Source organism: Strigops habroptila, chromosome Z (assembly GCF_004027225.2).
Source record: "Strigops habroptila isolate Jane chromosome Z, bStrHab1.2.pri, whole genome shotgun sequence".
NCBI lineage: Eukaryota > Metazoa > Chordata > Aves > Psittaciformes > Psittacidae > Strigops > Strigops habroptila.
In genome coordinates this window covers 98,165,589-98,180,504 of record NC_044302.2, presented here as the reverse complement: position 1 = coordinate 98,180,504, position 14,916 = coordinate 98,165,589, and the positions used below count along the sequence as shown (strand labels likewise).

The window sequence follows — 14,916 nt, the reverse complement described above, 5'->3', positions numbered from 1 at the left end:
GTCCCATGGTCTTCTCTATTATGACATGACAGCCAAACTACAGAACCTTGGGAGGCTGATGCTGCTACTTCTCGGCTCTCACCCGTGACAGCAGTTCAATTTGCTGATCTGTGAAGCCAATCCTGTGACCCATATGAAATGCCTCTGAGCTCAGCCTGTTTCCATGAAGGTAGACAGCATCACACACACACATGCAAATCCCTTTGTGAGCTGTCTCAGATGCTGCAGGGCTTTAGAGGCAACAGGAACTACTATTCTGAGCCCTAGATCACAATTTCTGTATCGTTCACTTTAATCAAAATATCAAATGCTGAAGACATTAAGGAGAAATTTAACTGTTTACTTCTGTTTAAAGAAAATGCTCAAATTAAGCAGCACTCCAGGCACGAGTCTAGAATCAAATTCACAAACCTGGTAAACATCAGACATGCTATGAGTGGTAAAAAACATTGTGTCCCCAATCCTGCAATGACAAGAAAAAATCAAAACAAGGGAGCAAAAGCCAGTAATGTAGTCGATGTAAAGTGACTCTGTCATCATCATACTTGCGCCACCTAAGAGGGCACTCCACGAAAAAGCCCAGTCCTTGGGCCTGGACAGGGAAAAAGACAAATCCAGACTCCCTTATCAGTTCAACTGTAAGCGGCAAAGGTCAATCAAACCCTGACACATCTCATGAAGGTACCATCTGGAGGCCAGTTACAGGTATGCACCATATATAAAAGAAAACTGTAAGTTCAGAGGGTTATTTTATGAGAAATAGGTATTGTTTACAATAGGTTTTGTTTATTGTTTTATGAGAAATAGGTATTGTTATTGTGTGCAAAGGTACATGAACTCCTAAAACGAGCATGCTTACTGGAAGGTTGCAAGTGTGCCATCCAACAGCAAGAAAAGTGAGGCAGAAATCTGCAGAAGTATAGCAAGAATTAAAAAATCTTTTACTAGTGCAAATAAACAGACAATAGAAGGGAAACTTTCTTCCACGCAGGCCACTTCACCAGCGTTTGCTGGGCATTTGTATGTCACAGGTCAACTCTTCAAGCTCCTCGGAGAACTTTTCATCCAAGTAATTCTAGCGGGAGAGAAAACCCAGAACAATCAGTAACCCTGAAAACAGTTTCCTTATCTTCTTGTTAGACAAACATATCTACAATGATCAAACCTTGGGACATTATTAGCACCAGTTAACCCAAGTATTGAACTGGAAGGTCTCACTACCACAGGTGGCAGTAGTCTCTAGACAACTACAGAGAAATCTCCACAGGAAGAAGGGCTAAACAAGCTCAGTTGCCCCAGTGTGATATTAAACACCTTCAAGCTGAACAGGTACTCTCCTTCAAGTATTCTGACCTGATAAAAGCCTCAGGCTCTTAAGGTAAGCTTATATTTCTGAATCAAACCCAAGTGACTCATCAACGTGAGCAGTCTCATCTGAGAATTTACAAAATAGCTCCCAAATAGCTGTAATTTTTGATTGCAGCTTCAAGGCTTACGGCTGAATACCTTGTGCTTTATCTATGAGCAAGATGAAAGCAGCCGAAAGAAATAAAGACAGGTTCACATGCTCAAATGTGGCCCAGCTGTCTCAGGAAAGTTACATATGAACTTCCCAAATGGCTTTATACAACCATAACTGCAGATGACACAAACATGGATGAAATGGGCATTATGTTCTATAGCGGAAGATCCCCACTGCAGTCTACAAGGCAGCTGTTAAATAAAATACATGACCCAGAGCCCTCTGAGAGTTCAGGAGCAGCAAGGAAGGCTTTGAGACCAAGAAGCTGCAACACAGCTGAGTGAATAAACACTCTGATAGGTGAAGCAGACAAAATCCAGTGGGATATAGATACCTAATCCTCACTGACACCATTATGCCCAACTGCCTTTGTAACAGACTATCATTCCTCCACCAGTTCCTCCTACCAGTGTACATGGCTTCTGCCTTACCAGAGGACAATCTCCCTTTAGAGATCATTAAGACTACAATCTGAGGTTGATAAATCAACAAGCAGTTAATACATGTAGCTTGTTTTGGAATGTCAGTGCTCATTTAAATCTCTGCGAGAGATAAAAAAACTCTTACCAGTTCTCGTTTTAATTCTTCAACCTTCACTTTTGCAAGTGGAATATTCTAATGAGAGAAAATGGAACAAAAATCAATATTTCGGCTGGAAACACAGAGTCCCTTCATCACGGCAAGAACCTAATCATGTGCTGCAGAGGAATTTGGGAATAATTAAATCAGTTTTGTGTACACCCTTCACATGCAAAAGGTTCTGACATTAAAAGCCTGGTCTCAGGCTTTTACCCAATTTGGTTTGGGTAATCACAATATTTTTCAAAAGTCTGGTATGGCCTCAAGTCTTAAAAAAAACCCCATTTTTAGCAGCTTTCCAAATGTACCAAATGAGGAACTAGATTTTAAACATATCCATGCATGAATTTTACAAAGCACAGTTGAGTTTACAAGGATAAACCTTCCTCCCTCCTTCTGCCTGCACCAGGAGCGAGGCACTGGGGCGCTGCCTGTCTCTACTGCCAGCACAGTGGGAGGGATGGGGAACTGGAGAACCTAATCCAGTTTGAACATCCTGTTGCACTTGAGGAAAGGAGGCAGCTGCCTCTTGGAGTAAAATGGATCTGGAAGAGAAGCAGTGTTCTCCTCTCCCTTCACTCTGTTCTTCTAGGAATGAGACAGCAGTAGTGGTACGAGGGAGATGTGCTGAGAAGCAGGAACTTTATGGAGGAGCTAAGGACATGGAGAGAGAAGCAAACAGGTCCCTAGTTCATAATACAAGAGATGTGGTTAATTGCAGAGTTTCTATGTGATTTTGGATAAGTCTTTGTTTCTCTGGACCTTTATGCCCTGTTTATAAGAAGCGGAATAAAACTTTTTCACTTCTTACACAAAAAAGTCTGAGGTTAGCTTTATGTCCTGGGTTCAGCTACAGCAGTCATTTTTTTCTCCTTCTTAGTAGCTGGTGCAGGGCTGTTTTTTTGACTTTCAGCCTGGGAACAACGCTGATAACACCGATGTTTTTAGTTGTTGCTAAGTAATGTTTACTCCGACCAAGGACTTTCTCAGTCTCATGCTCTGCCAGGGAGAAGGGGAAGCTGGGAGGAAGCAGAGACAAGACACCTGACCCAAACTAGCCAAAGGGGTATTCCATACCATGGCATATAATGCCCAGTATATAAACTGTGGGGAGCTACCCAGAAGGCCCAGATCGCTGCTCGGGTCGGGCTGGGTATCGGTTGGCAGGTGGTGAGCAATTGTATCCTCTCCCCTTGTTATTTCCCTTATCATTACTATTATTGGTGGTAGTAGTGGTGGTTTTGTATTATACCTTAGTTGCGGGACTGCTCTTATCTCAATCCGTGGGAGTTACAATCTTTTGATTCTCCCCCCCATCTCTCTGGGAGCAGGGGGATGAAGAAGTGGGGGGAGTGAGCGAGCAGCTGCGTGGTTCCGAGTTACCAGCTGGGCTTAAACCACGACACTCTATTAAAGGCTGTGGGGTACTCAGATGAGGAGGTAACAGGGGCTTGTCAGCTAACTCAAATGCAAAACTGTAAATTAGACAGTTACAGCTGAATTTAACCAAACCAAAACCCATTCAACTATTCACACTTCAGCTTTAGCTACTCCTCCCCTGAATAACAAAAAGATAAGTCCTTAATATTTCTTTGTAAAAGCAATGGCAATCTTCTAAAGGAGACTGTAAATACTTGGGTTTGGTAGTCCCAAATATCACAGGCCCAAATATCACAAATATCACGTGGCAACATACAGATGTCACACACAGCCAAGGCTTCTGTTTCAGGGACTAAAGCCTTGTTCACCCATGATTTCTTTAAGCCACTATGAAGTTGTACACAAAATTACCCTTTTTGTAATTTTGTCACAAGCATTCTAATTTGAAAAGGGTACAATCATTTTTGTAAAAGATGCTTCCCATAGCAGTCTGATAGGAACTGTTAGCACAGGGACCAATAGTGGTAATAGCCAAAATATAAAACGAAGGAAAGATAGACAGGGGCTTTCAAAACTGCAACTTAGCCACCTAAATGACAAACCTGACATGAGTAGACACTCATTTAGCATGAGTAGACAGCACCCCAAGAGAAAGGGGGCCTACAAGGATGTTGGAGTGGGGCTCTTCATCAGGGACTGTAGTAACAGGACAAGGGGTAACAGGTTCTAACTAAAACAGGGGAAGGTTAGATATAAGGAAGAAGTTCTTGACTGTGAGGGTGGTGAGGCACTGGAACAGGTTGCCCAAAGAAGTGGTGACTGCTCCATCCTTGCAGTGTTCAAGACCAAGATTGGACAGAGCCTTGGCTGACATGGTCTAGGGTGAGGCACCCCTGTTCCTGGCAGGGGTTTGGAACTGGATGATCTTAAGGTCCTTTCCAACCCAAACCATTCTATGATCCTAAATCAAAGATGATGATGGAGCAGCAAGCACTCACACAAGCTAGAGTACTTGTTTAAGGTCCAATGCCTACATTTGGTTATTTCTTCACAATCATTAAAATCTTCCTCAAATCTCCAACCTTTGCTCAGCGTGCTGTGCCCACTGTATTGACAGCCTTATGACATGCAGATCTAAAATACTGGTAAATTGCAAAAGATTTGTTGTGCTAAGGAATTATCCTTTCTTCTACATTTCTTTGTCTAATTTCTAGCTAATCCATCTCAATACTGAGTTTACCCAGCAAATATGCGCCTTTTGTTAGAATAGAGTTTGCCTGGTAAGCCTACTTAATTTCCCAGCTTTGATTAATAAATAGATTGCCTTCTGTTTAAGTCAGGTTTTTCATTTACAACCGACATGTATCTGTCCACTGAAACCATCACAATATCCTTTACATTCTGAAGTCCATTAAAATTAATCTGATGGCAAATACAATAGAACAAAAGTGGAAAAAATAATTACAGGAGGTAAATCTTGGTAGCTGTCCACTTTTTTCTTCAGTGGCACAATATCTTTCTGCAGTCTATCCAGTTTCTGTGGAGAGAGCAAGGCAGATTATATTATACAGTCTTATTTGTAGAAGTGATGTAAACCAGTGAAATAGATCCACAATTATCTACAGCATTTCAGAACCCACAGATGCTGGTGAGAGCTTCCACAATCCTTCTTAAAACTCATGGAAAACAGTCAAACCCATTACAAGTTTTACACAGAGGTTTCTTCGCTCTGAAGACATCTTCAGATATCTTTATTCGTACAGTACAACGACCTGATCACATCTCCCTGAATAAGAATCCACCAGACAGGATTTTTCACTGTCCACCTCCATGCAGGCCAGAGAGAGAACTGAGCCCAAGGAGACACATCCTCATGTCTGTGGCTTGTGTGTGGAAACGGTTTTGCACATGCAGCAGCATGAAGACTCCCGTTACACTTGCACTGCTTTGCTTAATCTGTTAACAAGGGGAAACAATTTCTCTCTGGGGATGAAAATTAAGCACCTTCCACAGAACTCAATTGTTTTCAAATAACTAATAATAAAAAAAGATGCACTCCAAAAATAAACCCACTTGTGCTGCCCAACTCACTGAGCTCTTGGCAAAGGAGATACAGAAGTGCCAGGGAGTCAAACCTGCTCTTATGCTCAGGTTCTAGAAGATGACAAGTCTAGAAAAGAACACCTATGACTTCTTATATATAAAACTCCAACAAAAATGATTTTTGGTTAGTACTCTTCTGAAACACTGTGCAATGTAAACACTGCCACCCAGTGCTGGCTCATGAGAACGACAACACAAACATAAATCTATTTTCATCGGTCAACTTAAAACACAGGAAAAGGCAGCAAAGAAATGGGAAGACTAAGTTCTCATTACAGTAATAGCAAATAATATTAAAGCAAATAATATTAAATAATATTAAAATGTGGTGAGTGCAGACAGAACGACACCAATGTACGCAACATGCTTTGCATAAAGCTGGAGAATCTATAACTAATAACTCAAGAAATGTGCTTTTTCCTTTAACAAAATCCCACTGAGCTTCAACACATCAGGAAAATATATAAATAATATAAAAAATATATAACATTTATATTTAAAGACACAGGGGGAAAAAAAAAGCACACAGTGGTTCATCATTTGGGTTTCACTTGACCTCCTCCAGTCTCTCTGAAGTGTTTGAAGGAAACCTTCTTACTAAATAATACTTACTAAAATAACCCCACATCTAACCCTGAAGAAATGGTACCACTTCAACACCCATAGATGTTCTCAGTTTCCAGGAGAGACAAAGCCACCCAACATACCCCAGTTCAGAGGTAGCCATCCACGGGATTCTTATTTATGCTTCTTTTTACCTTTAATATTTGTTGGCGTAACCAATTAACAAACTGCATTTCCTGAAACCACCCAACAAACAAGCCTGGTCTGTGTAACTGTAAAACATCCATTGTGTATCAGCAGACCTACCTCAGACAGGCTCACCAGTGACTTGTGTGACAGCGACTCGTTAAACCCGGTGGCAGCAAGCTCCATCTACAAACAGGAAAGAGTTCCTTCGTAACTGACCACAAAATACAACAGGGAGTAGAGAGATTTTACCATTTCCTTGGGTTTTGAGCTAAAGAGCCAAACAAGAATGCAATCTGTCAACAACAGAAACGTGTGCTATGTGAACCATGGCTATAGCTGGCATGTGAGATCAGTTGCTACTAAAATTTGTATCAATAATAGCAAGTCTTTCCAGAAAAGTACTGGTTTAAGAGCACACGGCAAGGCTGGGAATAGGCATCCCTGGATGTGTTCAAAGCCAGGCTGGATAGGACTTTGAGCAACCTGGGCTAGTGGAAGGTGTCTAGTTTCAACAGGGGGTTGGAACTGGATGAGCTTTAAGGTCCCTTCCAACCCAAACCAGTCTGTGACTCTATGAAAATGTCATCAACTCTAACGCAATATTTTCCATCTCATCTTTCTCAAGGTGCTGGACAGCACCCAAGTGTTAAATAAAGCATTCATATATCCTTCATCATGTGAAAAAGACAGTACAATTTCTGCCTTCTCTGTTTAATCATTAATTTTAAAAATTAATTCATTAATTTTAAAAAATTATATATTCAGAATTTTGACACACAATTTACCTCTGTGGATCAACTGCTTTACCGGTAGCTATGTGTATACTCTTGGGTGACAGCACCTCACAATAAGCGTGTGGTAGTCCCAGCTAATACAGTTCTCAGTGAAAGTGCCCTTGCATTTATCATAGGGTGTCCTGAGGAGAGACCATGAATATAGCAGAAACAACTTAAGTGTAGTATCATGTTGTCCTGTTAGTCCAAGAATTCTCAGTCCTGGAGTTTAGGAAGCTCCTGGGATCTCTCTGCAACTACAATTTTGGGCCCAACCAACCATGACTGTGCCATGGAAAATTCTTTCCATCTACCTCGGCAGCCTCGATCCTTCTCTTTAACTCTTGGCATTTAAGATTCAGGAACTGCAACTCCTGGGATCTGCAATCAACTTTGGCCTTTTTTACTGTGATAAGTTCCTGTGTATTTTTAAGATCCCTTAAAAAAAAAAAAACACCATCAAACTTTTATATTTAAAGAGATACCAGTATACAAGTATTGCTTAGTTATGTATGCTCAAGCTAAACCCTGTAATACAACCAACATGCAAAGGGAGAGAATGGATTAAAACTTGCATTTCCCTGTGAGATTTCCCAATGGACATATCACAGCTGTTACATCCCGAGTTCCAAAGACCATGGGGGGGAAAAAAAAGGCCAAGGGGAAAGCCATCTGCATCAAAGCAAAGAGTAACAGTCTTCTGCATAATTCCAATTCAGTTAGAGACCTGTTAGACAAGCTCAACTGAAGATCACAGAGAGGAGCCATGCAAACCTGCACAAAGCACACAGCTCTGGTATCTTCATTACAGTTACTACTTTAAAAGACAAAAACCAGAAAATAATTAGCCTTGAAGAGGGCTATGGAGATCACTGGGCCAATCCCCACTCAAGGCAGACACTGATCCTGCTATGCTTGGCAAAGCATTTCGGATTACATCCTTCGTACTGATTATTAATTCTTACTTCATACTGATGTATGAAGGGAACGGACTTCATACTGATTATTAATTCTTACTTGTTTTCTGAAGTCTCCTACACACTGGCTAAAGGAAATTCTTACCTGGGAGTGGTTTTTGTTTTGCGTGGCTCCTTCACTCTGACTAGAGAGCCCATGCTAAATGTGGTAAGAGAATCAGGTTTGCATCTACCTCCAATGAAGGCAACTGGTGAAAGATGCCAGTCCATACCTGAATACTGCTTGTAGACCATATTTGGTTTAAACTAATGGATTTGATGGTACCCCAAACCTCTTTTCATTACTGAATGAGTCTATAGCACACGGCTTGTGATAAATACTTCAAAAATATTGTGAATTAGAGATGTGCTAAGAAATTCAGTTATCCTTATTAGTTATCACAACCAACATTCCATATTGTGGAGATCAGAGGCATCACTTAAAATGTTTAAACCTTCCCTTTTCTCATCCATCACTCACTTCTCTAACTGACTTTCCAGCTTCAGCGCTGTAGTTATTTTTTCCATGAGATTTTTCAATTCCAGTTCCATTTCTCTGTTTTCCGATTCTGTTGTATACAGCTCTGACGTCCTTTCATTGATGGCACAGATGAAGCTGGTGAAGAGAGAGAGATTCAGTGGGAATACTCAGGAGCCAGCTCTTCTCAAACTCAGAATTATTAATTTCTCCGCGCTTTACACTAATGACTTGGTTTTATTCTCATATTATGATAGAAGGAAATTAAAATAAATCACTAAGGGTATTTACTTCCCTTAACTAACAAAAGTTTCATCTGGAAGGGGAAGTGCCCCAGCAATCTGAGTAGGAGTAAGTGAACAAGACTTGGTACGCTGGTGAATGTAATCACTGGGCCTTGTGATCATCAGATGCTGCACTCCTGGCTTGCCAAACTGCCTTTGAGAGAAATGGTATTCAGTTCCCAAGGCGTGCCCAGCACTATTTTCAATCTCTTTCTCTTCCCAAATGGTTCAAAGCTGCTTTCCCCTTCAGCTCATGAGAAGAGCTGTAAGAGCCAAGCTCCTGAACATCATACAAAAATTGGATTCCAAGGCAGATTTTGGTCCTTCCTTACTGCCAGTGCTCAGTACAAACCTCTGTGTTATGGGTCAAAGCCAGGCCCAGGAAGACCTGGCTAACAGTGGCCATTTCTCTGGGGCTAAGGAAATATCCTTACGTTAAGTGAAGCCAGATAAGAGAGAAGAATGAGGAGCTGAGCCTGAAAGACCAGGACTTCCAGTTCCCCAGCCCTTGCCTAAGGAGTATGAATGCTGCTCTAGCTTGTGCTACCTGCCACAACCGTGTGAGCAACAACATGCTGCAGTCACTGACTGCAAAAGCAGAGGCAAAAGAAGAATCATAGAACCAACTGAGTTGGAAAAGACCTTTAAGATCATCGAATCCAACCATTAACCCAGGACTGCCAAGTTCACCACTATATGGTTTGTGAACACTTCCAGGGACAGTGATTCCACCACTGCCCTGGGCAGCCTGTTCCAATGCCTGAGCACCCTTTGGGGAAGGAATTGTTCCTAATGTTTAGTCTAAACCTTCCCTGGCGCAGCTTGAGCCAGTTTCTTCTTGTCCTGTCACTTGTTAATTGGGATAAGAGACTGACCCCCATTTCACTGCAACCTTCTGTCAGGCAGTTGTAGAGAGCAATAAGGTCTCCCCTGAGCCTTCTCTTCTCCAGACTAAACCCCCCAAGCCCATCAGCCGTTCCTCATCACACTTGCGTTCCAGGCCCTGCACCAGCTCCATTGCCCTTCTCTGGCACCACTCCAGCACCTCAATGTCTCTCTTGCAGTGAGGGGCCCAGAACTGAACACAGGATTCGAGATGCGGCCTCACCAGTGCCCAGTACAGGGGGACAATCATTGCCCTGGTCCTGCTGCCACGCTATTGCTGATACAGGCCAGGATGCTGTTGGCCTTCTTGGCTGCCTGGGCACAAGCTGCTCACGTTCAGCTCCATCAATCAGCACTCCCAGGTCCTCTTCCATGAGCAGCTTTCCAGCTACTCTTCCCCAGGCCTGGAGTGTTGCATGGGGTTGTTGTGGCCCAAGTGCAGTACCAGTGCACTTCCTCTTCCCAAGTGCAATCCTTCTTCCCAAGAGGCATCTATCTCTTGCCAAGGCACTTAGGCTACAGAGACTTTCCCTTCACCAGATAATCAAGGTTAGGATTTTGTGCTGAGTTCCAATGTCCTCTAGAGCCGCCCAAGGGGTGAAAATTAAGCTGGACAAGTAAGGTTCCTGGGTGTGAAGGTCAAGTTTGCAACTATTGAATTGAAAAAACAGAGGGAAACAGCACAGACCATCACCCCTGATGCACAGCAGGAAAAATTACCTGGCAAGAGAAGTGTCCTTCGTTTCAAGTGTCATTGCGCTGCTTACCAGGGCATCCAGGTAGCTGGTGCCTTCCCTGGACAGCTTGAATATGGAAAGACCCAGCTCTTCTGAGAGAAGGCGCTCTAGATACTCAGCTGGAAAACAAATACAACCCCAAATAGTAATTTTATTTTTTAATATTGCTGTTCTTTTAAGGGTAATAAGGCTCCAAAGCTAGAACCCAATCTTCGAGCCATATGGTCTAGTGGAAGGTGTCCCTGCCCGTGGCAGGGGGTTGGAACTAGATGAGCTTTAAAGTCCCTTCCAACCCAAATCATTCTGTGATTCTATGAACTTTGGCTATTTCTCCACAGTTACGGAAAGAGACATCTTAAAAGAAGGCTTCAACATACCAAACTGCTGCCACACCCTTGCTTGCCAAACAAATTCAGTGTGTTGAACAAGAAAGCGCTGCTCCACTCTTTCCTGACCAGCTTGCCTGAATTCATTCAAATGTGAGTTCACTCTTGTGCGGTGTTGATGAGCACACATGGGTCTTCTCCCTGCAGAGCTCAACCTAAGCCTTTCCTGAGCACAAACTTGCTTGTCACAGCAGACCTGGGAAGTCTGAATTTGCAGCAGAGATAATACATATGCCTGTCTGGTAGTGCCCACGTTCCCTGACAGGCTAAACCAACCATCAGGCCTTCATCATCATTTGTTTGATGGCAACGCACTAGAAGACTTGAGGTAAAAAAACCCCAAACATATAGGGTTTTTACAAAAACATCTTCATGTGTACAATACCAGTCTTTTCACAGAGAAGTAAAATTCCTTCCTGAAAAAAGCCAGTGAAGGGACAATCCTTTAGCACATGCGTTAAAAAAATATTATGGTCCCCTGAACCACTCACTTGCTCCAAAAACCCCACATTATCAAACCCTCACCCTAGGCAGCTCAAGCATAACTTATTGTCATTTCAGATTCCCCAGGCGTTTCCCTTAACAATGGCTTAGCACCAGCTCAGACTCTTAAATCAGCTGTAGGGTTGTTTCCCTGTCTATGCAGCCAATATTTCAATGGTGTGCTCTTCAGCCCAGCAGGGCAGGAGGTTTTAGCAATTAAACTTCTTGGCTGTATTAGCAGCATGCTAAACATGGCTTAAAAAATTGCTCTTGACCAACCTTATGTCACCATAAATTTTGCTGAAAGGAAGGCATGGGATGCACTGTAGTAAAAACTGTACCAGAACAAAAGATGAGTTCATTTCAGTTGTGTGTATATATATATATATATATATGCATGCTTGCAAGATTTAAACAATCTTCAGGGTTACTAAGAATAACTTTGATGGAACTGAGAACTGGAGCTTGAAACTCACCTTCTGCTTTATATTCCTTTGACCACTCCTTCAAGCCCTCTATCACCAAAGAAACATCCGTGTCTCTGGCTTCGTTGTATTCTGCAAGCTTACACAAGATATCAACTGTCTGCTCATTCACTTCATACTGTGGAATAGGCTGATTCCCAAATACTTTCTTTAGCCATGTAGTAACCTACCAGAGAAAGGGGGGGAAAAAAAAGAGTAAACAGTGAAGTGAAATGAGAGAAAATACCTGATGGAGCTAAGAAATGTAAAGTACTGCAGGCTCTGCATTCGTGAAGAATGATTCCCACTACATCAGTCGAGGTATGGGTGATGCCCTTTGTCTCTTCTTCAACCACCCTCTGCAATTTAGAAAAGCATTTCCCTTTTAATCTCCCTCATTTCTCTGAACACGTTTATCGCCAGGTGATAAAATTTTATCTTTTTATGACATGACCTCTTTATACAGACACAGTAATAATCCAAAAGATGGTAAACAGGTATTTGGGCAGCTGAAAACAGCAGTAGAGTGGCATGGGATAAAACTGCCCTAACCCTGATAGAGCACTGGGAACAGTCTCTACAGACTATGAGGGGAGAAATAGTTACTACAAAGTGCAAACATGAGTTCCTGCAAAGCATAGTTCCTACCTCTGAAAAGAAGGTCAGAAATGGGAAAGAGATTAACAAAATCATAATTGAAAGATTCAATTACAACTGTTAATAGCTCTGAGGCCCCCAGCATAAGAAGGACGTGGAGCTGTTGGAGTGAGCCCAGAGGAGGCCACGAAGAGACTGCGAGGGCTGGAGCAGCTCTGCTATGGAGACAGGCTGAGAGAGCTGGGCTGGGGCAGCCTGGAGAAGAGAAGGCTCCTTAAGGGGAGACCTCAGAGCAGCTCCGGTGCCTGAAGGGCCTACAGGAAACCTGGAGAGGGGCTTTGGACAAGGGCCTGTAGGGACAGGACAAGGGGGAATGGCTTTCACCTGACAGAGGGGAGACTGAGATGAGCTCTTAGGCAGAAGTTCTTCCCTGTGAGAGTGCTGAGGCGCTGGCACAGACTTTTCCCAGAGAAGCTGTGGCTGCCCCATCCCTGGCAGTGTTCAAGGCCAGGTTGGACACAGGGGCTTGGAGCAACCTGCTCTAGTGGAAGGTGTCCCTGCCCGTGGCAGGGGCTTGGAACTGGATGAGCTTTACAGTCCCTTCAACCCAAACGCACTGAGGAAACATAAATTCTTGCCTAAGGTTATCTAAGCAATGTGATGGAAAGGGACCCAGCCTTATAATTTTCTTCCTAGCATGTCCTTCTTTATGCTTCTACCACACCAGCATCTCAACTACATTACATGGCACACAGAAAACATCACCCTAAGCTAAGCTAGGGAGAAAACCATCAAGGCCTTAGAAGCAAAGAGCACTAATTTTGTGAAGGTGAAAACTCTCATACTGCAAGAAAGCCAAGTTTGCAAATAAATAATGAATTATATTTTTCTGCCAGTCTTTCTAGTGAGAAAGACTTGAAACACTAAAAACTTCAGGCATGCAAGACTTTGACAACTTAGGAACAATTCCTTCCCCAAAGGGTGCTCAGGCATTGGAACAGGCTGCCCAGGGCAGTGCTGGAGTCACCGTCCCTGGAAGTGTTCACACACAGTGTAGATGAGGCCCTCAGAGACATCGGTTAGTGGTGGCCTTGGCAGTGCTGTGGAACCACTGGACTTGAAGATCTTCAAGGTCTTTTCCAGCCTGGTTGATGCTGTGATTCTATGATTAGCCTCTCAAACCAGCTCACACCTAAAGCTGTGAGCTCGGGCTGCCACCGAACAGGTAGCAGCGGATGAATACAGACCTCACTGCTGCAAAACACACCCCGAGACCGCACCTTCCCTGCCCCACGACGCTCGTTCCTGCCCGAGACCCGCAGACGTCCGAGCGCCGGGGCCCGGCAGCTCCCACAGCACAGCGTGCGCTGCCTCCTGTGGGAGAGATGAAGGAGCCGCACTCGGGAGAGCGGAACGAGGGCTCCGGTAACGCACCGGGGCCGACCGCCCACTCCGGGGGGAATCCCGGCAGCTGGTCCCAGAGCACAGACATGTACCTCCGGCAACCCCGCCCCGGGCGACCCGCGCCCCTGCCCCGCCATTACCCGCTGCAACTTCTCCTCCCAAGGGGTAGTAGCAGCCTCCGCCATGTCGAACTTCCCGCCACCTCCCGGCGTGTCCCGCGCGCCGCAGGGGCTGATGGGATTTGTAGTTCCGGGGTGTCTACCGGTGTGTGATTGGAATGGTTTGAAGGGATGTCGGGTTTTGATGGAGTTGAGTATTTCATGTATATCATTGGGCAAATTACAAATAAAGGCATGTAGAGCCCTTCATCAACACGGGTAAATCATATTTTGAAGTTACAGGGTAAAACCTGACATTTGAATAGCTTGTACATTGCTGCTTACATAAATCCATAGACGCCATGCTCCTTATAGGAAAATACACCACAAAACCACACAGAATCATGGAATCACAGAATGTTTTGTGTTGGAAGGGACTATCCAGTCCCAACCCCCTGCCATGGCAGGGACACCTTCCACTAAAGCACGTTGCTCCAAGCCCCTGTGTCCAACCTGGCCTTGAACACTGCCAGGGATGGGGCAGTCACAGCTTCTCTGGGCACCCTGTGCCAGCGCCTCGGTGCCCTCACAGGGAAGAATGTCTTCTCTTTATCCTTATTCTCTATCTTTTATTCTTTTTAAATCTCTCCTGTTCAAATTTTAACCCATTACTCCTTGTCCTATCACTACAATCCCTGATGAATACTTACTCTCTAGCATCCTTGCATCATCCAAGTTAACCCCTTTAAAACATTAGGGGGAAATATAGCCCTCATTTTTAAAAAGGGAAGAAAAGAAGACCCAGGGAACAACAGGTTAGCCTCACCTTAGTGCCCAGTGAGACATTTCATGGAGTGTGAACCTCATGGAGTTCAACAAGGCCAAGTGCAAGGTCCTGCACATGGGTCAGAGCAATCCCAGGCACAGATAAAAGCTGTGCAGAAAGTGGATTGAGAGCAGCCCAGAGAAGAAGGACTTCTGGGGGCTGGTTGATGAGCTCCCCATGACCCACTTTCAGCATGCGCTTGAGCCCA

The 14,916-nt window shown here is 43.9% G+C and overlaps 1 protein-coding gene across 1 annotated transcript; it reads right to left on the bottom strand.

Annotated features, from left to right (window-relative positions):
- Positions 1-766: 766 nt before the first annotated feature.
- Positions 767-13,995, bottom strand: HAUS1 (HAUS augmin like complex subunit 1). Its single transcript, XM_030469788.1, has 9 exons — positions 13,925-13,995; positions 11,796-11,970; positions 10,434-10,569; positions 8,548-8,682; positions 7,425-7,548; positions 6,455-6,520; positions 4,947-5,018; positions 2,090-2,137; positions 767-1,075 (listed from the first exon to the last, which is right to left on the bottom strand). Exons 1-9 carry the CDS (start codon positions 13,967-13,969, stop codon positions 998-1,000), a joined length of 879 nt encoding a protein of 292 aa, XP_030325648.1. The 5' UTR covers positions 13,970-13,995; the 3' UTR covers positions 767-997.
- Positions 13,996-14,916: the final 921 nt, after the last annotated feature.